This window comes from Mustelus asterias, chromosome 11 (assembly GCF_964213995.1).
Source record: "Mustelus asterias chromosome 11, sMusAst1.hap1.1, whole genome shotgun sequence".
Lineage (NCBI taxonomy): Eukaryota > Metazoa > Chordata > Chondrichthyes > Carcharhiniformes > Triakidae > Mustelus > Mustelus asterias.
This window is the reverse complement of record NC_135811.1, coordinates 38,869,413-38,892,896: the sequence shown is the minus strand read 5'-3', so window position 1 is coordinate 38,892,896 and position 23,484 is coordinate 38,869,413. Positions and strand designations below refer to the sequence as shown.

Sequence of the window (23,484 nt, the reverse complement as noted above, 5' to 3'; positions counted from 1 at the left end):
TTTATATCCCCTGTTTGTGAACACAAGTCCTCACTCACCAGATGGAGCTTGAGACTCTGAAAGCTAGTGCTGCCAAATAAACCTGTTGGACTTTAACCTGGTGTTGTGAGACTTCTTACTGTGCTTACCCCAGTCCAACGCCGGCATCTCCACATCATGGCCAAATGTAAGCCCAGAAATAAAGATAGGAAAATATCAGGCTCATCTTTGTCGTGTGGATACAGTCACAGAAAAGCACTGAAACAGACCCTGGATGTGGTGGTATTGGACGGGCATGGAACCTGGCAGCAGGTTTTCATTTGCTCCACTGATGCACATGAGAAGCAAGGAGCTCCTTCCTGTGATGTGCTGGTGTACAGAAGCATCTAAGGAGTAAGACCAATTTGAAGTGAGTTGAATGATGCCTTGCTTTAAGTTTCTTCATGCTTCAAATGAGTGGCAAACTCACTCAAAATGCCTCCCTTTGAGGAGGTGTTAACCCAAGGTGTGTTGTGATGCGTCTTTGGTTATTTGAAGAGCCAACCTTGGCTACCACTCACATAGTAAGATGTCTAACAACACCAGGTTAAAGTCCAACAGGTTTATTTGGCAGCAAAAGCCACTAGCTTTCGGAAGAGGCTGTTCCTTCGTCAGGTGGGTGGGAGTTCTGATCACAAACAGGGCACAAAGACACAAACTCAATTAACACGAATAATGATTGGAATATGAGTCTTTACAGCTAATCAAGTCTTAAAAGGTACAGACAATGTGAGTGGAGGGAGCATGAAGCACAGGTTAAAGAGATGTGTATTGTCTCCAGACAGGACAGCTGGTGAGACTTTGCACATCCAGGCAAGTTGTGGGGGTTACAGATAGTGTGACATGAACCCAATAGCCCGGTTGAGGCCGTCCTCATGTGTGCGGAACCCGGCTATCAGTCTCTGCTCAGTGACTCTGCGCTGTCGTGTGTCATGAAGGCCGCCTTGGAGAACGCTTACCTGAAGATCCAAGGCTGAATGCCCGCGACCGCTGAAGTGCTCCCCCACAGGAAGAGAACAGTCATGCCTGGTGATTGTCGAGCGGTGTTCATTCATCCATTGTCGTAACGTCTGCATGGTTTCCCCAATGTACCATGCCTCGGGGCATCCTTCCCTGCAGCGCAACAGGTAGACAACATTGGCCAAGTTGGAAGAGTATGTACCATGTACCTGGTGGATGGTGTTCTCATGTGAGATGATGGCATCCGTATCGATGATCCGGCATGTCTTGCAGAGGTTGCTGTGGCAGGGTTCTGTGGTGCCGTGGTCACTGTTCTCCTGAAGGCTGGGTAGTTTGCTGCGGACAGTGGTCTGTTTGAGGTTGTGCGGTTGTTTGAAGGCAAGAAGTGGGGGTGTGGGGATGGCCTTGGCGAGATGTTAGTCTTCATCAATGACATGTTGAAGGCTCCGGAGGAGATGTCGTAGCTTCTCTGCTCCAGGGAAGTACTGGACGACGAAGGGTACTCTGTCCACCATGTCCCGTGTTTATCTTCTGAGGAGGTCGGTGCGGTTTTTCGCTGTGGCGCGTCGGAACTGTCGATCGATGAGTCAGGCGCCATATTCTGTTCTTATGGGGGCATCTTTCAGTGTCTGGAGGTGTCTGCTGTGAACCTCCTCATCCGAGTAGATCCTGTGCATACGGAGAGCTTGGCCGTAGGGGATGGCTTCTTTAATTGTTTAGGGTGGAAGCTGGAGAAGTGGAGCATTGTGAGGTTATCCGTGGGCTTGCAGTACAGTGAAGTGCTGAGGTGACCGTCCTTAATGGAGATGCGTGTGTCCAAGAATGCAACCGATTCCGGAGAGTAGTCCATGGTGAGTCTGATGGAACTTGTTGATGTCATCATATAGTTGTTTCAGTGATTGTTCACCATCAGTCCAAAGGAAGAAAATGTCATTGATGTATCTAGTGTATAGCATCGGTTGAAGGTCCTGTGCGGTGAAGAAGTCTTGTTCGAACCTGTGCATGAAGATGTTGGCATATTGAGGTGCGAATTTGGTCCCCATGGCTGTTCTGTGTCTGGATGAAGAATTGGTCGTTGAAGGTGAAGACATTGTGGTCCAGGATGAAGCGGATGAATTGTACAATTGCATCTGGAAACTGGCAGTTGTCGGCATTGAGTACTGAGGCAGTTGCAGCAATGCCATCATCGTGGGGGATGCTGATGTAGAGTGCCGAGACATCCATTGTGACGAGGAGTGCTCCTGGTTCAACTGCTCCATGTGTGCTGAGTTTCTGTAGGAAGTCCGTAGTGTCGCGACAAAAGATGGGGGTTCTTTGTACAATGGGTTTCAGGATGCCCTCAACATAGCCGGAGAGGTTCTTGCACAGGGTCCCATTGCCCGATACGATGGGACGGCCAAGTGTGTTTGCCTTGTGTATCTTCAGGAGCCATCTTGTGTATCTTCGCCAAGGCCATCCCCACACCTCCACTTCTTGCCTCAGAAGACAAACACGGGACACGGTGGACAGAATACCCTTCGTCGTCCAGTACTTCCCCGGAGCGGAGAAGCTATGACATCTCCTCCGGAGCCTTCAACATGTCATTGAAGAAGACGAACATCTCGCCAAGGCCATCCCCACACCCCCACTTCTTGCCTTCAAACAACCGCACAACCTCAAACAGACCACTGTCCGCAGCAAACTACCCAGCCTTCAGGAGAACAGTGACCACGACACCACACAACCCTGCCACAGCAACCTCTGCAAGACATGCCGGATCATCAATACTGATGCCATCATCTCACGTGAGAACACCATCCACCAGGTACACAGTACATACTCTTGCAACTCGGCCAACTTTGTCTACCTGATACGCTGCAGGAAAGGATGTCCCGAGGCATGGTACATGCAAACACTATGACAACGGATGAATGAACACCGCTCGACAATCACCAGGCAAGACTGTTCTCTTCCTGTTGGGGAGCACTTCAGCGGTCACGGGCATTCAGCCTCTGATCTCCGGGTAAGCGTTCTCCAAGGAGGCCTTCATGACACACAACAGTGCAGAGTCGTTGAGCAGAGACTGATAGCCAGGTTCCGCACACATGAGGACGGCCTCAACCGGGCTATTGGGTTCATGTCACACTATCTGTAACCCCCACAACTTGCCTGGATGTGCAAAATCTCACGAGCTGTCCTGTCTGGAGACAATACACATCTCTTTAACCTGTGCTTAATGTTCCCTCCACTCACATTGTCTGTACCTTTAAGACTTGATTAGCTGTAAAGACTCACATTCCAATCATTATTCATGTAAATTGAGTTTGTGTCTTTGTGCCCTGTTTGTGGTCAGAACTCCCACCCACCTGACAAAGGAACAGTCTGTTCCGAAAGCTAGTGGCATTTCCTACCAAATAAACCTGTTGGACTTTAACCTGGTGCTGTTAGACTTCTTACTGTGTTTACCCCAATCCAACGCCGGCATCTCCACATCATCATTACCACTCACATAAGCAGAGACCAAGGGCTGGCAGTACTGTGAGAGGGCTACACTCTGGGACATAAATTAATATTGGGCAAATGTTGTAAAAAGCCTTTGCTACAACTGGCTGAATTTGAACTCTTGATAAATATCCCCCCCCCCCCCCCCCCCGACCCCCACTTTTATGCCCACAGCCTCAAATTATAAATCACACCGCTGGACAAGTGATTCCCTAAAATTTGTCACACAAAAAGTAAGTTCTTAGTAGCATAATCTATGCATCAGAAATTATTAGGGATTCTTCCCCCATTATTTAATGCTAAGTTGAAAGATAAAAGAATGCAGCAGGATACTACTGCTTGAAATCCAGTGATCGTCCATGAATCTTCTTTACATTAACAAGAAGCCCCTTGGAATACCCTCAGGATATCAAAGATGCCGTATATAAAGGTAAGTTCTTTTTCTGGTCCCTTAACCAGCCGAGTCATCGGGGAAATATCCTGACAAATTTTTAAATATTTTTGCTACAGGAAAATGCTGTTTTAAAATGCAAATTTCAATACAAACTCTATTTTATTACAAAGTCGTAATTCAATTTTACAATAACTGACAAAACAGTAAATGCATCCATCAGTTTTACAAGTAAAATACAAAAACATAATAAGGCGATGGTGAATTGAGTCGTACAACAATCACTCAAAGGAATCCTGTGTTGAATGCTTTATGTGGATGCCTGGCTCATTCCATTGCTTTCTTTCAATTGTTTTGTCACCAGCTTCAATTTATCTCCTTCTCAAAAGCCAGGGACAAAAAATAAAACACATTTCTGAATGTTTGCTGCTGATCAGATCTATGGTTGCTCGAAAACTAACAAACAACATATTTTAACAGAATCCAGATAAAGTCATATCTAACCCAAGGAGAGAAATTTCTTCCAACTGTTATTATGGCTATTCTAACAGTTGAGTGCCTGCCCAGTATTTCCGTAGGCCAGGAGGACCAAGGGCATTCTCCACTCAATCCCTCAAGGAAATTTACATCTGCTCACAGTAATCAGCCTCCATGCTTCCTGCAATCCAATCTGCTACCCTCGCACCAACTGCACCCCCCCCACCCCGCCTCCAAGCCTTGAAAGTCCCACTCCCGTCCCAGCATCTCTCCCCATCTGATTTCTATCCCCCTGATAGTCGTAATCTACCCCCACCATTCTCCTCAATCTCACCTTCCAATTTCAAGGATCCACCCAGATCTCTGTAACCTTCCCCACTGACCCATCCGCCGCCACCAGCCATCTCCACAAATCTGTTCCTACAGCCTCCAAACTCCTCATCCCCTATCTCCATGGCCTAACCTCATCTGGTCACCCACAATCGCTACCTCAAAGTCCCCCACCCTGATCTTCCACCTCTTGCCTTATTCCTGAATCTCCATGATGCCACTTAACCAACCCTCACACACTTCCATCCTCAAATTCCCCAACCCACAATACCACCCCACCACCCCCCCTTGCCAATATTCTCTTTCTTTATCACTAACCTATGATGCTGGATTATTCACTGAGGACAAGCAGCATATACCAGTGAAAATTTCAGGAGTAAACCTGCCTCCATTTAGCCGGTTCACCCATTTTAATTTTTCAGGCAACAGCTCAGTAATTGGTATGATGCAGGGTCAGTACGAGGCAGGACTTTCACCAGCTTCAGGAGGAGGTCTCACCTGCAAGAGCTGTCGAACAATTGGAGGACAGTGGCCCCTGCTGATGCTCCAGGTTGACCAAGTAGCGTGCTGCGATGCACCCAGACATTCAGAGAGAACATGTTGGAGAGAGTGAGGAAGGTGGGGGGAGGGGAGGAAGGTGGGGGGCGGGGAGGAAGGTGGGGGGAGGGAGGCAAAACTGCGAGAAGGGCCTCTGAGTGGCACCCAGGGCAACTGGAAGAGGCATCTCATCCTCCCCTCAATGAAACGGCTTGCACCCCACAGGGTTAAACCTGCCAGGCTCCATGTTGAGCACCAACCTCTCCCACTAATCATTAGATTAGAGCAGCGGTGGGATGAGGCCCTTAATGGCCTCAACTGGGCAGGTGACCTATTCGACACCTCCCTGATTGGGCAAACATGTTGCCTATACCGACTAGACTTTCAAAGAATGTTATAATTATACCATCAACATTTTCCCTCATTTGTTCTGAATCTACATCCAATTAGGACCAGACCAAAGTAGAAGTGGCATTCTAGAGACCTTCATGTTAAAGCCAACATTAATCAAGACATCAGAAATGTCCAAGCTCTTAAAAACAAAGTCAGACACATCATTTAGTATTAGGTTCACTGCATGCAAATTCAAATCTCAAATTGCATGGTGGGCCAGCTGGCAGTAGGCACGCTACCGATCAAATGGCGCCCTAATTTACAGGTACGCTGCTTGCTTTCCCACCAGCAAGTGGCCATTAAAATTCAGCCCACGATTTCTCCCACTTCTCTGCTCCACGGTTTTGCCATACCAGCAGAGACTTCCCCACCTACCCTTCAGCCTCTCAATCTGGCTTGCTGATGGCCGAGAGACTGACACTTTATTTTTTTTTTAAATGATTCCCCCCATTATATTTGATAGGACATCCAAGTTCCCTGTTCTGAACATCCACTATCCCCCATAAATTTCAGAGTTAAGGTGCAGTTAGATTGGGCAAACACATTGCCTATACAGACTAGACTTTCAAAGAATGTCATAATCACACCTTCAACATTTTCCCTCATTTGTTCCGTATCTAAATCCAATTAGGACCAGACCGAAGTAGCAGTGGCATTCTGGAGATCTTCATGTTAAAGCCAACATTAATCAATACATCAGAAATGTTGAAGCTCTTCTGACAAGAAAACAGCCCTTGCTGAAAGCATGTAGGCTACTCTGGGTAGCTAACTTGCTGACAGCGCTGAGACAACTTTGGCCGCAAGTACAAACATTGGCCTTCAGTAGCCAAGACAGGACCAAGATAATTTTATCTGCTGATTTCTGTCCAGTGAGTAGTTAACAAAGAGAAATGTATTTAATTGCCAATTCATCAAAATGTTCAGTGATGGTTTTCTTTCCACTGGAAACAAAAACTCTATTTCATCGAATATTTTTTGACTCTTTGTAAGTTAAAGCATTGTCGTGTACACTGATGCAGCAATATTCACAACATGGTAGCTTTGATCATTTGATCAGAAGTACCTGGTATCCTGAGCCATCAGCTCAACACACATCCTCGTGAAAATGTGTACTGGAGATGATAAAAGATGATGGTATAAAAAAAAAAATCAGCAGAGTGATTTGCCCAAAACAAAGTCAGGAACATCATTTAGTATTAGGTTCACTACATGCATGCCCTTGACTAAGTCTTGGTGTCAAAAAAATGAATTGAAACTTAAAATCAAAGAACTATGCAAGTCCAAGCAGGTCATCTGAACCAAATTCAAATCTCAGCCTGAAATTAACTGATGATTAATGATGGAGTCCATTTCACTCAGTGGCAGATTAACCATTAGGCTGAGTAAGCTTAAGCCTAGGGGCCCGGAAGGGAGGGGGGCCCCCAAGAGCAAAATAAAATTGGTTTAACCCTTTTAAGGGTGAATAAATTTTCATAACTATACCCCGTGGGTGAATTAATATAACAAATACCTATAAACAGAGGAGCTTCACCCCCGGACTTGTACTACATGCAAATAAATACAAAATAAATGCAACAAAGAGTTTATTGTCATGCTATAACATGTATACATACTTATTTTAGTGCATACTTAGTTACATATAGTACTTTTTTCAACATTCACCCTTACATAGTATTAGTCCCACACCACAGCACAATGACGGTCACCACTGCCTCCAGTGCTATCAATGTATCAAATTCACGATCATCTGATAATTCACCAATATCAACATCAAAAACCTCGGCATCTAAATCACTCCCACTATCATCACTGCATAATCCATCATCAAAACTGTTGTTGAGCGCATTTACCGCCTGTGAAAACGTCAAAACAGACTTTCATTTGTGCGCCGCCATTGTTGTTTACAACGCAACAAATGACTCGCTGTCACCACTCACCAGCCAGAGTTCTAATTCATTATCATAATGCATTAATAACACGTGTATGACATCATAATGAAGCTGAAGAAAGAAGGCATCTGATTGGAACAATAGCGGTTGGTAAATCACGGTTAGTACAACGATATGTTATCTAACGTCACAATTCTATTCAATGAAGGGTGGGGCAGGGGGCCTTACTAAAGCTCAACCTAGGGGTCCGGGTGGTAGTTAATCCGCCACTGATTTCACTAATGGTAAACTACAAGTTGCCATCCAACTGGATTCCCCATAGTTAACTTCAACGGAGAGTAAAATCACAAATGTAAAACGAGCAGTGGACCCCAAACTCACCCATTTCTACCCTAATGGAGTAGGTTAAAATTACCTCCAGTGTGTTGGAAGCTCTCTTCTAGATTTTTTCTTGTATTTTTTTTATTCATCGGATATGGGTGTCACTGACTAGGCCAACATTTACTGTCCAAAGGGCATTTAGGAGTCAACCACATTGCTGTGGATCTGGAGTCACATGTAAGCCAAGTCAAAACAGGTAAAGATAACAGATTTCCTTTCCTAACTACATGAATGAACGAGATGGGTTTTTACGATCATCATTTCATGGTCATCATTAGACTTTTAATTCCAGATTTGTATTGAATTAAAACTTTAACAAATCGGCCAAAGTGCAATTTGAAGCCAGGTCCCCAGAGTCACTGGATTACTAGTACAGCAATAATACCACTACACCACTCCATTCCCACATGAGCTTTGTGACTGCATAAGACATTATTCAGGGAAAATAATTTGTGGGTGATAATCATAATTGAATAACAACTTTCAATATGACTTGGGAAACAATACAGACATGTTACAAATAGTTGCTTGGTAGTACACAACTAAAGTATTGCTGAAAAAGATATACTGCATGAGAAAAGGGTGCTGATTAAATTAAATTATAAATTTATTGTTCCCTTTGAAAATTGGTATTTTTGCGATTCTGCTCTGATAAGCACGATACGAGAAGTTTCAACAGCATTGTCTCATTTTTCAGCAAGACACATTACAATTATTATGCAAATATTATCCAACTTAACACCAGAAATCTTCAGAGAAATGTCCAGTTCAGTGATAAAGAATAGTCTCCAATTAGGAATGAACTTTTCAAGGACGTGATAATTTGAAACCATTATAAAGGCCTACATGATAAGTACATACCAAGTGCAGCCATACCACAATAAATGAAAGTGAATCAACTGGAAAATTAAAAGGGGATTAGGGGGGAGAAAAGGGATTTGTGAAATAACCAATGGAGAGAAAGTTACCATCAGACACAAGAGCATACAGTAGAATTTGACGAGTGGCAAGGTTGCCTTACTCACCACCTGAACAGTCGGCACAGAAAACAAGCCCTTGAATTCTGGTTGCCCCAAAGCCATTTAACAATCCAAGCAGCATTAATTGGGTGGAGGGGGATTTCTGCCCCACACTCGGAGCTGTGATCTTCACTGGGACTATAAACAGTCCCCAAGTCCTAGAGCCCAAGATGGAAGAAAACGTGGGGTCTTCCCAGTGGGGATGGGATAGGAGGTCCAGGATTGGTGGGAGAGGAGGTTGGGAGTCATGATGGCATGGCCAGAACGGGATGAAACACCCAGGGTTGGGGTTCAGAGGAGGAGTGGGCACCCATTTCTTAACAAGGGGCTAGTAACTGTTTGTGCAATGACTTCTCCCATTCCTGAACATCTCCTGCCTGTTGGAAATTAAGGCGAGAAATGACCCTTATTGGCCACATAAGGATTTTAACTGGGGCCATTCAATGGCAGAATGGTGGCACAATGGTTAGCACTGCTGCCTCACAGCAGAAGAGGTCCAGGTTTGATTCCAGCCTTGGGTCACTGTGTGGAGTTTGCATGTTCTCACCGTGTTTACGTGGGTTTCCTCCCACACTCTATAGATGTGCGGGTTAGGTTGATTTGGTCGCACTAAATTGCCCCTTACTGTTCGAGGGATTAGCAGGGTAAATGTGTGGAGTTATGGGAATAGGGACTGGGTGGGACTGTTGTCGGTGCAGGCCCGATAGGCTGAATGGCCTCCTTCTGCAATGTAGGGATTCTATGATTCTATTCTATGATAAACCTTGCCTGTTCCCCTTAAAATTGTGGACAGGTCGGGGGCAGGCAGAATATTACAGGCACACACCGCCACCGCACCCCCAAATCCACCAGAGGGGACCCATAAACTTCTGAAATTAGCATGTCAAAAAGTAAATTAGGCGTGCGAAAAGAAACCTGAAAGGGGGAAAGCAGCTAATGGAAAATTTAAAACATTTTACTGAAGGTGAACCCTAAGGGAACCATATGCTTCAGCATTAGAATGCATAAAAAATAGTTAACATGCTAATTGACTACTTGGTAGGTTTTAAGCCAGCGGGAGACAAACAACACACTATTCAACATTGAACAAACATTATCAGCACTCCTGGATTTTTGACATTAGTGATGCATAGATTTTAGTTCGGGTACATCCAGGCTTTTTTGTCTTAATGTCAGACACAGACTTGAGCTTCAACACCTACATACGTTTCAGTTACTGTTGCTATGAACTTGATTTCCAAATGCACACCTACCTTGGTCTACTGATTTATGATTTATCTACAAATGAAGAAGAGGCTCTTCCAAGCCTCCAGCATCACAAATTCAAGTGGAAAAGATGAGCAAGTATAAATTAAAATCATGACTGAAAATTAGTTTGCAGAGCTGCATATGCAAGATTACCAAGGCTTCAGATCTAAAGTGCAGGTCATTGTTTGGACACCCCTGTTCGAGACAGATTGAAAACCAAATAAATCCCCATTATGTGTGAAACACATTCAAAAGTACCTTGGGCCCAATTTTAACTCCATGCATGTTGACAGGTTGCGAGTGAGCTAAAATTTCTCTCTTCAAGTAAAGTCTATGATGGTCAATTCGAGGAAGTCATAAACATGAAAGTGTTCCAATGGATCGGAAACAGGCATATGTAATTTCCATTATGGGTAATTATGGATCCATAAAAGTGACAAATGAAGCTTAATTTGAACTGTGCAACAATGTGCATCGAGGGAGTTCAGAGTGGGTCGAGGGAGAAAGGGTTAGAGGGAGAGAGTTTGGGAGGTCCAAAGGCCTGGAAGGTCGATGAGCACCAGAAAGTTGGCATGGCCTGGATAATTGGCGAAACCCCAAAGCATGGACACAGGAGGGAGGGGAAGAGTGGGAGGAGAGAGTTTGGAGGGAGGGGTGGAGAGAGAGCTTGGGAAAAGAGTGTGTTTGGACAGAAGGGCAAGAGAAAGTTTGGAGGGGGAAGAGGCAGTTCGGAGGGGGGGGGGTGGGGCGAAAAGTATGAAGGCGAAGAGTTGGGAGCCTGGAGGGAGAGAGGGAAGGGGGGGGGGGGGGGGGGGGCGGGAGAGTGAAATAGGGTTTAGACCCTGTGATGTGGAGAGTGGGTGGGTGGAAAGTATAGACCCTGAGACTAAAATGAATTAAGAACTGATGAGAATCAGGTTGCACTCTCTGGCATGTACTGTACAGCAGAACAATGTTTTAAAGTAAATATTAATTAAGTAATTAATTTCCTTGTATTTTTCAATACAGGATGTTGATAGCTTTGAGCACGCTGGAAAGGTTACAGGCTGGGCATGGGCGCACTATCAAATTTGATGTCAAATTCATTCCAAGTGAGAACTTTTGATGCAAGATTTGTAACTGAGCACATTTGAAAGTAAAAACGTTAAAATCTTTGGGTAGGAAATGCAGTAATGTGAAGAGTAATGGGGGATTAGGATATTGAATTTGATGATCAGCCCTGATCATAATAAACAGCGGACAGGCTCAAAGGGCCGAATGGCCTATTCCTGCTTTCTAGTGTCTATGTAAGACTGCAGAGTTGGTACTATAGAATGACAAGGTAAAAACTGTCGAAGAGCCTATTTTGTCTGAAAAAAATAATGATACATCAAACAGAAGTAGATAACTTACATGAACTATTTTAAACATTTTAAGCATCTCACCAGCAATTGACTGAGGTGTAACCACAATTAAAGGTTTGGATCCTGTAGATGATGTAGGTTTTGTCATTGTTGATAGAGCCACTGCTACTTGATTTGCTTTTAAAACAGGTTTTGAGAGTCCTTGGAAAAATTTTACTTCCTCTGACTTCCCCCAGGTTGATTCCGCAGCAATTACATTATTGAAATATACCTGTGTACAACAGAAGAGTATATGAATAGACAATTTACCAATAGATAGAATTATTATGATAGTCATTATGTAGGTCATTCCTTAATGTGTGGTAAGTAGCAGACAAGCCTAATCATGCCAAGCTCGGGGGGAATAAATCTACATTGTATTAAAACTGCTCAGGAGAAGTTTCAAAAAAGTTAATTAATGTAATATTTACAAAACACTGAAACACATAAATAATTACTTTGTTTTATCAGGTACATTAAGCAGAAAGCATTTCATTAAAGCAATGCAGATGTTAAACAGAAAGAATTGCATTTATTTGTGTTTCTTTGATGGAGGCCAATTTATTTCAGATTAATGAATTATTGATTGCATTTCAAATATTCCTGACATTATTGAATACAAATTTATTTTTTGCTGAATTTTGATGTTCTAATTATTCATTCTCATTCAGATTATCCCTCTGATTAAAACTACATTGCCATTTTAAGTTGTTATTACTAATTCATGGGATGTGGGTATCGCTGACAAGCCAGTATCCATCGTCCATCTTAAACCTAATGTAGTGAGATGGGAAGAGATCCAGTACAACGGATTGCCTGATGTTCTAAAGTATTCCTTTTCTGCACACAAGTCTTTTGAATTGCGCACCTTTACTCTTCCAAGTACAATTTTCTTCCTCCTTTCAAATATACACAAAGAATGACGAAATGTAAATTAAACTTGACAGTCATTGAAATAAGTTATGTATCAAGATTGTGAATGATCATACTATAGCTGCTGTGTCATCTGCCAGTAATGAAAAAATATCAGACAACATATTCTCTTCCTCAAAACTGAGATCAGTTTGACCCATAAATCAAATCAGTCAATCTATGAAATTAAGATTATATGAAGCTTATTGGGATAAACATACGATAGTTAGCAAATAAGCATTCGACAAAATGATGCAAGGGATGGGAAAGCCAGATCATTACCCCATGGCTAAAGCCTATTCAAAATTAGTGTAAATATATATTCCTGAAGGATAGAAAGTCCAAATAACGAAAGCACCTTTTATTACATTTTAACGCATTGGGCTTTTTTGAAAAATTGCTGGATTAAGTAACTTTGAAGGCACAATTGTTTGCCATCCAACTCAACAACTGAACTGAAAATAATGTCTAAACATATTTTTAAACTTGATTTTCATATGGAAACAATTTGGCATCCATCAATGAGAAGTGCCCCACCAAAGCAGAAATGCATCCACTGGATCTGAAAAGTTATTAAAAAGCCTTTATCTCAAATAATTGAAATGTCTCCATGAGCCTTTCCAAAGCATGCTACATATGTATCTGAAGTCACAATGCACTTACACTGTTCAATTTTTAATCTACTATTACAACCAGAGCATTCTCTAAAATATGCATACAGTTAATTAGCTTGTTAAGAGCATGTAGATTGTGTATAGAACAAAAGCAGTTAACAAATGTTAATCACTTAATAGTCCTTCCACCCACCTGCCCCTCCCCCCACCCCCGCAAATGTCCAATTGTATCTGTTCTGAAATACATGTTTCACAATAGATTTGCGACAACATTTTTCCTCATGAATGCCATATATCTGGCTACTTTTGAAAGCATATTTTACACTGATTTGAAAGATCTTTCCACATATAATTATGGGACAGTCATCTTAAAATCTGAATTTGACAGCACACTGGGTTATGCAGTAGCTCAAAGTGCAGCTCCTTGACCAAATGGAAGAAAATATCTAACGAGTATAAGGATCTTAAAGAGTTATCATATAGCAGTTGTCCTGACCTCTGTACCCGAATTAAACTTGGCTTAATAGCTCCAAAATTCCCCAAGGATCTAGATTTGATCACCTTCTCTTCTTCATTAAAATGATACTGTTGGCAACATAATCCAGAGACATGTAGACAGTGCACGCCCAATTCTATATTTCTACCACCTCTCATCTTTATGTTGACAAAATACTTGTCCAACACACTCATTCTTGGGTTCGCCACAAATTCTTCCTATTGAGCACCGAGAAAAATCAAAGCCCACAGCCTCCATTCCATCCGCCTCCTCATCACTATCTCCGCCTGAACTGAACCTTGTGCAACTTTGGCACTTATAGTTGACCCCATGCAGAGCTTCAAAGGCCATCTACTTCCACCTTTTAACAGTGACTCCCACTGCCCCGCCCATGGCCTGCTAATTTTGGCCATACCTTTGTCCCCTCCAGAACTGATAATTCCAATGCCCTCCTGACCGGACTGTTAACTTATACCTTCATTAAATAACAGCCCTTCCAAAAAACCCTACTGCTAATATCCAGTTTATCTATCATAGCCTATATTGACCTCTGACCGCCCCACAATATAAGATTTTCATCCCCATGTTTAAATCTATTCATGATCTCCATCTCTTGTAATCTCTTTCAGCCATAAAAACCAAAACCCACCACCGCACGGCACAGTAGTACAGTAGTTAGTACTGCTGTCTCAAAGCGCCAGGGTACCAGGTTCAATTCTGGCCTCGGGTCACTGTCTATGTGGAGGTTACACATTCTCCCTGTGTCTGCGTGGGTTTCCTCCAGGTGCTCCGGTTTCCTCCCACAGTCCAAAGATGTGCAGGTTAGGTTGATTAGCCAAGCTAAATTGACCCTAGTATCAGAGGGATTAGGAGGGTAAAAGCATGGCCTGGATGGGATTATGGTCAGTACAGACTCGATGGGCCAAATGGCCTCCTTCTGTACAGTAGGGATTCTATTCTATGATTCCAATCCCCAACATCACTCCGAATCTGGTTTTTTGTGCCTCCCTCCATTTCTACCTTCCCATGCCCCATTACAGCAATTCCTTCGTTTGCCTAAACCTCAACATCTGCACCTCCCTGCCTTCCTTCAGTACTGTCATGAAAATTAACTCATTTGACTAAACTTTCTATCACTCTTCTGAATACCTCTTTCATCCTGGAAACAATTGGTTTCGGATTACAACTTTGTGAAATGCCTTAGGCTGGTTTCTACCTTAAAGTTGCTATATAAATGTAAGCTGCTGTTGTCTTTCAGCTTTAAATGAAAGCAGTACAAATTTTAACTGTGTTTTCAAAATAGTTTTGCGCTGCCTAATGCAAGACATTGGCCATCCCGCCAAGGGCATCTCATTTTCAATAAAATTTATTTCCAATATTCAGGCACCTCTTCCATATCTAGGAAAGATTGGATAATAATGGCAAACCTTCTACCTCCACCCCTTCCCTTAACAGTCAGTGATGCAAGCCATCCATACCAGGTTACTTAAGCACAGTCAGTCATTCCAGTACATCTCACCTATCAATTTTCACCAAGCACATTTGTCAGGAATTTCCAAAGCCGTCCTAACTTTGCAAGCAATTTGATTGAAACAGGGAAAGACAATCTTCTGCTAAAACGATAGTAGTCAATCAGAAAAGCCCATGAGAAACCTCTGAAGATAAGTCATATTGGGCACAAAATGTTAACTCCAATTCTCTCTCCACAGATGTGGCCAGACCGCCTTAGTTTTTCCAGCACTTTTGTTTTATTATACCCTTGGGGGAAATTCTTTGTTAACAACTAGTTGTGATAAAGCAGTACAAGTTGTCAAAATCTTATGAAATAATTTCTTCTGCCTTTGTTCCTCTTGTGATAAGACCTAAGTTTATTTCTCCCTCCTACTTAGTCACCCATCAGTGGAAGCAATGGCCGCGATTCTCCCATCGCGACCCCTAACGTTTCTGGCGGGTCGCGGTGGGAGATGCGCGTCGCCGGCCTTGTACCAGGATTTGCGCATGCGCATTTCCCAGAGCCGGCAAACAGTTGCCAGTCAGAACACACTGGAAACCGGCAGGAAGGCAGGTAAGTAATTTGAATCTTTTTAAAATGTATTTTGAATATGCTTTAAATCAAATTATCGGAAACTTTCGCGTCCTGATTCAATCTCCCACCCCGCCAGGAGTTTTTCATTCTGGCGGGGTTTAGGCTAGCTTCCCACATTCGGGGACCTAGCGGGACACCCCACCAGAATGAAGGGGGGGGGATAATCGGGGGCCCCAAGGGGTCGAGCGGCAGGGTGGTAGTGCTCCCTGGGGCTTTTGCTTCACAGCAGATTAATGATGTGAGCGATGAGTCCCTAATCTGGATGTCCAAACTGATTGACAGGTGGGCAGGGAACTGATCACTGACAGCACCACAGTTTTTAAGTCTGCATTGGAATCAGGGGGTAAACCATTGCGGCGGGGGGAGGGGGGGGGGGGGGGGTAAGGAGGGTGGGTGGGGGGAACAGTTGGTGTAGTGTGGTGATGCTTGGACAGGAGTTGACTGGACCTGAGGGTTGATGGGGTGCCATTAAAGTGGGGATTAACCTGAGGGAGACGGGAGGTCAAACGGATTGGGTTCGGTTTAAGTTGGTGGACATCAGTGTGAGCTGCTGATCCAGAGGAGGAGTTCAAGGGACAAAGTGCCGATGCCCAGGGAGCACCTTGGCACTGCCCATCAGGCATCGGGCAGTGCCAAGGGGGCGGGCCCACTGCCACTCTGCAGACACGATCTGTCTGAGATGGAGGGAGGGCAGCAATTGGGGCGGGCTGGGGGGAAAAAAAAAAAATCGCCACTGCTGTGGGCGGGAGTGGGCTGTGCATTGGGGCGCTCTGGGACAGGTGGGGGGGGTCAGGGCTGGCCCGGGAAATGTTGAGGGGGCCGCGATCGGGCCGTGGAGGGGCAGCACTGCGGGGTCCCGGGCTGGCCAGAAAACGGGGAATCTGACAGATCGGGACCACTGCGCATGCACTGTCGAATAGGCCCCACCCCCCATGGGCTTTTAATGATGCTCATGACTGGGACCTCTGCAGTGCATAGAGTGCAGAGATTTGGGTGAGAGGCTGAACTGACAAAACAGTCGGGATTTAGAACAGTTTTCCCGCCAATTCAGCACTTTTGGAAGAATCGCGGCCAATATTCTTGTATTTCCTCTCCCAAAACATTTAATGATTTTGAAAATCTCTGCAATTGCCCACTTTGAACTTCATGTCAGTGAAAAGATGTCTGATTTTTCAAACCTGTTTGCATGATATATCCCTGTGTTACTGGTATAACTCTAGTAAATCTCAACTGTATTGTCTATGCAGCTCCAATAAATGAACAATGATAGGCTATTTAAATCACTCGAGTCTGTTCACCATTCAGTGAGACCATGGCTGATCAATGTCTTCACTTCTTTGATCCATACCATACCTCTCAATACCTTTGATTAGCAAATATTTAACAGTCGCATATTTAAGTTCATATTTGACCCAGCATCAAATTGCTGTTTGCAGAGTAGTGTTCCAAACTTCTACCATCCTTTTTTTGACAGAAGTGTTCCCTAATTTCACTTCTGAAAGGTTTGTCTCTAATTTTGGGCTATGCCCGTCAGGTTCTAGATACTACACACCCGCCCCAAACCAGGGTTAGTTCTTCTTAACATCTTAAAACTTAGGGGGGAGATCCTGGTGCATCGTGGCAATGTCACTGGACTAGAAATCTAAAGGACCAGCTATGAGTACATGGGACCAAATTCCACCATGAAAGCTGGTGGAATTTAAATTCAATCGACGAATCTGGCCTAAAAAAGTTTAATGCTGACCACAAAACCATTGTCAATTGTCATCAAAACCCATATGGTTGACTAATGTCCTTGGAGGGAAGGAAATCTAACATCCTTTTCTGGTCTGGCCTCCATGTGTCTTCAGATCAACAGCACAGCGATGTTACCGATTCTTAAATGCCCTTTGATATAGCGGAGTGGCTTGTTAGTCCATTTCAAACTGCTACAAAGTCTAAAAGGAATTAAACTGGATGGAACGCCCAGCATTGACCGAGGAAATGACAATGGCACACCCCGCCCTGTCAGCCCTGCAAGGTCCTCTTTACCAATATCTGGAGGGTTGTGCCAAAATTAGGAGAAGTGTCTCACAGCCTATTCAAGCAAGTGTGTCCCAGACACCACCATCGCCATTCCTGAGCATGTCTGTCCCACATCCATAAATATTCCCCTATCCATTACTTTAGTGACCTCTTCAAAACAAAATCAATTAAGTTCGTCAAGTATGACCATACCTTTAGAAATCCATGGTGCCTCTTTCCAATCAGCTGAAAATGTAAGGTATACAGTCATCGTATCCTTAAACTGTAAACTCCAGTCATTCCCCAAGCATAGATGTTAGGTTAACTGGTCTATAATTGCCTGGTTTCCCTTTCACCGTTCCTAAATAACAGAGTGACATATCCAATCAAAAGGAACAATCCCCAAATTGAGGAAAATTCAGAAGATAATGGTTAGAATGTCTGCAATGTTCTCAACTCCTTCCTTTAAAACCATGTAGTACTCGGGATCTGTCACTCAAGGACCATTGGTTTCTTCATTTCTGCAATTTTGGTCAGTCCTGAGACAGAATTTTAACTGAACAAGAACAAGCAGGTTTGGGTTAGGTGGGCAGTCAGAAATCTGTTTCCTGACACAAGCCCACCTTCGTACTGCCCAGTAGTAGCTTTAATTGGAACTAAGCATTGGGTAACCTGACAGTTTCCTCAAGGCAAGAATTCAGTGGATTCAGGAGCTAAGTACTTTCTCATCTGCCTCTTGGATCCAGATGCCTGCCTAAGGAGCTACTATGATCAAGGTGTCCCTTGAATAGCTTTTCTCCTGAGGCTTCAAGTCTTCCTCTCTCCCAATCCCCAACCAGCCCCACTGCAAATCCTTCTACCATGAGGCCTATGACCTTCCTCTTTCAGGGCGTGATCTCCTCTGGATCAGCAGCTCACACTGATGTCCACCAACTTAAACCGAACCCAATCCGTTTGACCTCCCGTCTCCCTCTGGTTAATCCCAACTTTAATGGCACCCCATCAACCCTCAGGTCCAGTCAACACCTGTCCAAGCATCACCACACTACACCAACTGTTCCCCCCACCCACCCATCTCACACACCCCCCCCCCCCCACCGCCGCAATGGTTTACCCCTGATTCCAATGCAGACTTAAAAACTGTGGTGCTGTCAGTGATCAGTTCCCTGCCCACCTGTCAATCAGTTTGGACATCCAGATTAGGGACTCATTGCTCACATCATTAATCTGCTATGAAGCAAAAGCCCCACAGTGTCTGGGGAAATGTAGAACGACCCCAACTTTCTAATTAACCCACCCCCTGCAAATCACCCCTCATGTCTGATTGAATCACAGTTTCCATTGGACGTCCAGCATACTATGCTCTTCTTTTACCCTACATATTGACACAAAATAATTATTTAACATGTCCACCATTTCTTTATTTTCATTGATAATATGATTAGCAGTTTTCAGATTACTTCTGATCACCTATTTATCTTCTCAGATTATTGTATTTTTTTGTGTTGATTTTCTTATCTCCTGCAAATTCCATTTCATATTCCCTTTTGTTAGCTCTTACTATCTGTTTTGTCACCATTTGCAGTTCTTTTTATCTCTCCCATTCACCAGGATCTGTACAGTGTTTGTAAATTTTTTACTCGGTTTCTCATTTAGTTTTATGTTCTCTCTTGTCTCTTCTGCTGTCAGTGGAGTTCTTGGCCCTTAGTGGTAGTCACTGGTTTGGAATGACATTAAATTCTCTTCTGATCGCCCACTGGTGTTTCAACTAGCAACAGGTTAATTATCTCATCCCATTAAGATCAGCCTTACCTAACACCCCGCCACTGGTGGGAATCATTTGTGTGTGTGTGTGGGGGGGGGGGGGGGGAAAGGAAGAGAGAGAAAGAGAGAGAGGCCATGGGAGTCTACAAGCTTTTGCCTGCTGCTCCTCTTCCATTTGGATACCCAAGGACCCCTGCCTGAATCCTCAAGGAGAAGGGCCACCTGTATGGAGATCAAAGTGCCCTGTCCCCTACTCTACGAAAACTCACCCATGGATACTGTGATGGAGTGAAGGTCTGCACGTACCAACAGTAGACACTGGGTGTTTTGCTAGACAAGGTTCTCCCTGGCAGCCATCACCTTCCCCAGGCTGCCACTTTATCAGGCAGGAGACAGAAAGACTCATTCACCTCATGTGCCATCCTTTTGAAGGCCTCCAATAGCTGTGCTTGATGTTCTTCTGCCTCCTGCTCCACATAAGGCGTCTTGTGTAGGACCAGTCCCAGAGGCTTGTCATTTAACTTGGACTTTGCAGGAATTCCTTCTCCAGCTGTCCTCCGAGTGAGCTTGGCTGTCCTGCCTCCTCGTGCTGTAGAAAGGTATCCGTGTGGTGACCACCAGAATGTAAAACCCAGCCTCAACTAACTATTGAACCTATGGAGTGTGTCTCCGTGTTGGTTGAGGGTGCAGGTGACTGTTGTGACAGATTTACAGGTGAAATGTGTTCGCCCTCATCACTGCCGGTCAATAGAACCAACTCTGTAGCTCCTGTATACCATGTGAAAGCTCCGCTGCACCTGGATCACTAGGATTTGCTGGCAGCACCCTCCAGATCAGTGAACTCATGCAAGGAACAGGCATGAGGATGGAAGTGGCATCTGCGGTGCCTCCTGGTGTTCTCCATGGCAGACCCCATACTCCACTTCCACAATAGGAGCTCTCTGTGTGGCAGGGTCAGTGTCCCACAGTCATCTCTGTAGCTGCAGACTAGATGGACTGCAGTACCACAATGAGACCTCATTCATGCAGAGAAAGCCTTTATGGCATGAGCAGCAGCAATGGTAACTTGTCCACTGAGGTCCATCAATCACCCAGTTCCCATTCTGTGAGGCAAGTTGGAGCATTTGAGGGTTCACTTACCTGGCGGCATGGATGAGGTTGTTCTACAGGGCTGTCCTCCAGTGTATGCTGTTTATATCATCACCTTGTTGACTGCCTCCCAAGCAGAACTAGTGAGTGGGGTAGGCATCTTCCTTCCATCCCTGGGGTACAGGGAGTCCCTCCTTTTCTCTATTGCATCAGCAATAGTCCCAGGGATGCATCACTAAAACTGGGTGCCGGCGTAGCTTGCTGTCTCTGGGCCATTTCCTACACCACTGTTCAGAGCCAGAGAGAGAGGAGCAGCAGCCCGGGAGCTTTTTAAATATGGAACCTGGATATGACAGTGGGGCACATGACATCCTGTCTGCTCCACCATGTAGAACATCGGGAAATGCTCAGCTGCATAATTAATGAGCCCAGCATCACGTGATTCAGTGCGATTTTCGACGGCTCCATGGAGGGAAATACTGCTGCTTCCCACTTCTCAACCCCACCACAGCACTTAAGCCCTGGCCATAGTAACCACTTCCTGTTTCTCCCTTTCAAGCACTACACTGAACTCAATCAAATGTTCAGACATTGAGGTTGTTAATTAAATCTGGTTCACTCTCATTACTAAATCTAATATGGCCTATACCTTTGCCGGTTCTAGGACATATTGTAGAAAAAAAACTATCCTAAATACATTCAAGATTTTACCATCTTTCTGACATGTACTAGTCTGCTTATTACAATATAGATGAAAGTTCGAGTCCCCATTAAAACCATGCTGCGTTTGTTACATGCTTGTCTAATCTCAGTATTCATACAATCTACAACTTCATAGCTGCTATAAAGAGACCTATACACAGCTCCCAGTACAGTCTCAAACCCTTTCTGATTTCTTAATTCCACCCATAAAATCTCCACTGTCTGCTCGCAAATCATTATATTCTCTCTTTTGGAGCAATTTTGTCATTAATCACCAAGGCTGCTCCTCCCCTCTACCATATTCCCTATTCTTATAGCCTGATATATTTAGTTCCCAATCCTAAACAGCTTGAAGTCACGGCCTATAATTTTCCATTACTTTGAGGATGGAGCTGGAGTCAGCAGGGGTGGGAAGGGGGCAATGAAGGCTGTCAAATTAAAGTCCACCTACAGCCAGCAAAAGGTTTTCACAAGCCCGTGACATTGAGAGAGTGTAGGGAGTACAATTTTGTTTTTTTAAAAAGAGCATTTAGACAGTTACATGGGCAAGATTGATATAGAGGGATATAGGAGTCAAACACAGGCAATTGGGACTAGCTTAGTGATAAAAACTCGATGGCATGGACAAGTTGCGCTGAAGGGCCTGTTTCCATGCTATAAACCTTTATGACTCTGACAGTAGCACCTCAATTTACATCACCCAACACCACATCCGCCACCTCAGTGTTGACCTCCATTCCCCTCACTGGTCAAGCCTCGTGTCTACAGGCAGTCCATTGAGAGCAGGTAAGCATCCATTTCTAGTTCCAGCAGAGGAACCTCAAGCCTACCCGTAAAATCCTAGCCCATGTCTCAACAATGGCTACCATCTTCTAACTTCCAAGTTGAATTTGTTCTTTATAACTCCATGTGTTTGTATAAGACAGTTTGGTGCTTACATCCTAACCTGTCCTTCTGCTTTAATTCTTTACTTGCACATTTCTTATTCTCTCTCGGTTTAATTACTTTACATCTTTGAGTTTCCTTTTACACCTGAAGCACTAGTTCTGACTATTGCGTTACTCTCTTCTATTTTGTTTTTCAGCTATCATCTATATGACCTTTTCCGCTTGGGCCTCCCCCCCGTTAGTTTTTGAGACCGTTCCATTTACTTTTTCCACCAGCATCATGGCTGCAGATGGGTTTCAGTGGAGCCCACCAAATGCTCTTCTTCTATGTCCTAGTGTTGGTACTTATTGCCCCTTGGAATATTCGCCGTTCCCCACAGGGAAATGTCAAAGAACAACTTGAGACATGTAACAGATATCCCTAGTGGATTGGGGGTGGGAGGAAAGAGACTGTAATGGGTGAAAAAGGTGGATCCTTTGACACCCTGCTTACCTTTGTCCTTGATGTGGAGATGCCAGCGTTGGACTGGAGTAAGCACAGTAAGAAGTCTCACAACACCAGGTTAAAAGTCCAACAGGTTTATTTGGTAGCACAAGCCACAAGCTTTCAGAGCGCTGCTCCTTCATCAGGTGAGTGGGAGCTCTGTTCACAAACAGGGCATATAAAGACACAAACTCAATTTACAAAATAAATGGTTGGAATGTGAGTCTTTACAGGTAATCAAGTCGTAAAAGGTACAGATAATGTGAGTGGAGAGACAGTTAAGCACAGGTTAAAGTGATGTGTATTGTCTCCAGCCAGGACAGTTAGTGAGATTTTGCAAGCCCAGGCAAGTTGTGGGGGTTACAGATAGTGTGACATGAACCCAAGATCCCGGTTGAGGCCATCCTCATGTGTGCGGACTTGGCTATCAGTTTCTGCTCAGCGATTCTGCGTTGTCGTGTGTCGTGAAGGCCGCCTTGGAGAACGCTTACCCGAAGATCAGAGGCTGAATGCCCGTGACTGAAGTGTTCCCCGACAGGAAGAGAACACTCCTGCCTGTTCTCTTCCTGAGTGTTCTCTTCCTGTTGGGGAACACTTCAGCAGTCATGGGCATTCAGCCTCTGATCTTCGGGTAAGCGTCCAAGGAAGCCTACATGACAACGCAGAATCGCTGAGCAGAAACTGATAGCCAAGTTCTGCACACATGAGGAGGGCCTCAACTGGGATCTTAGGTTCATGTCACACTATCTGTAACCCCCACGACTTGCCTGGGCTTGCAAAATCGCACTAACTGCCCTGGCTGGAGACAATACACATTTCTTTAACCTGTACTTAACCCTCTCTCCACTCACATTGTCTGTACCTTCAAGACTTGATTACCTGTAAAGACTCGCATTCCAACCATTTATTTTGTAGATTGAGTTTGTGTCTTTATATGCCC

General features: G+C 44.3%; 1 protein-coding gene across 1 annotated transcript in view; it reads right to left on the bottom strand.

Annotated features, from left to right (window-relative positions):
* The window catches only part of tcerg1l (transcription elongation regulator 1 like), a 92,785-nt gene that overhangs the window by 50,825 nt on the left and 18,476 nt on the right, over positions 1-23,484 (bottom strand). Inside the window, exon 3 of the mRNA XM_078222906.1 lies at positions 11,549-11,738. Within this exon, the coding sequence (XP_078079032.1) occupies positions 11,549-11,738 (190 nt within the window). The remainder of the gene's footprint in view (positions 1-11,548; positions 11,739-23,484) is intronic.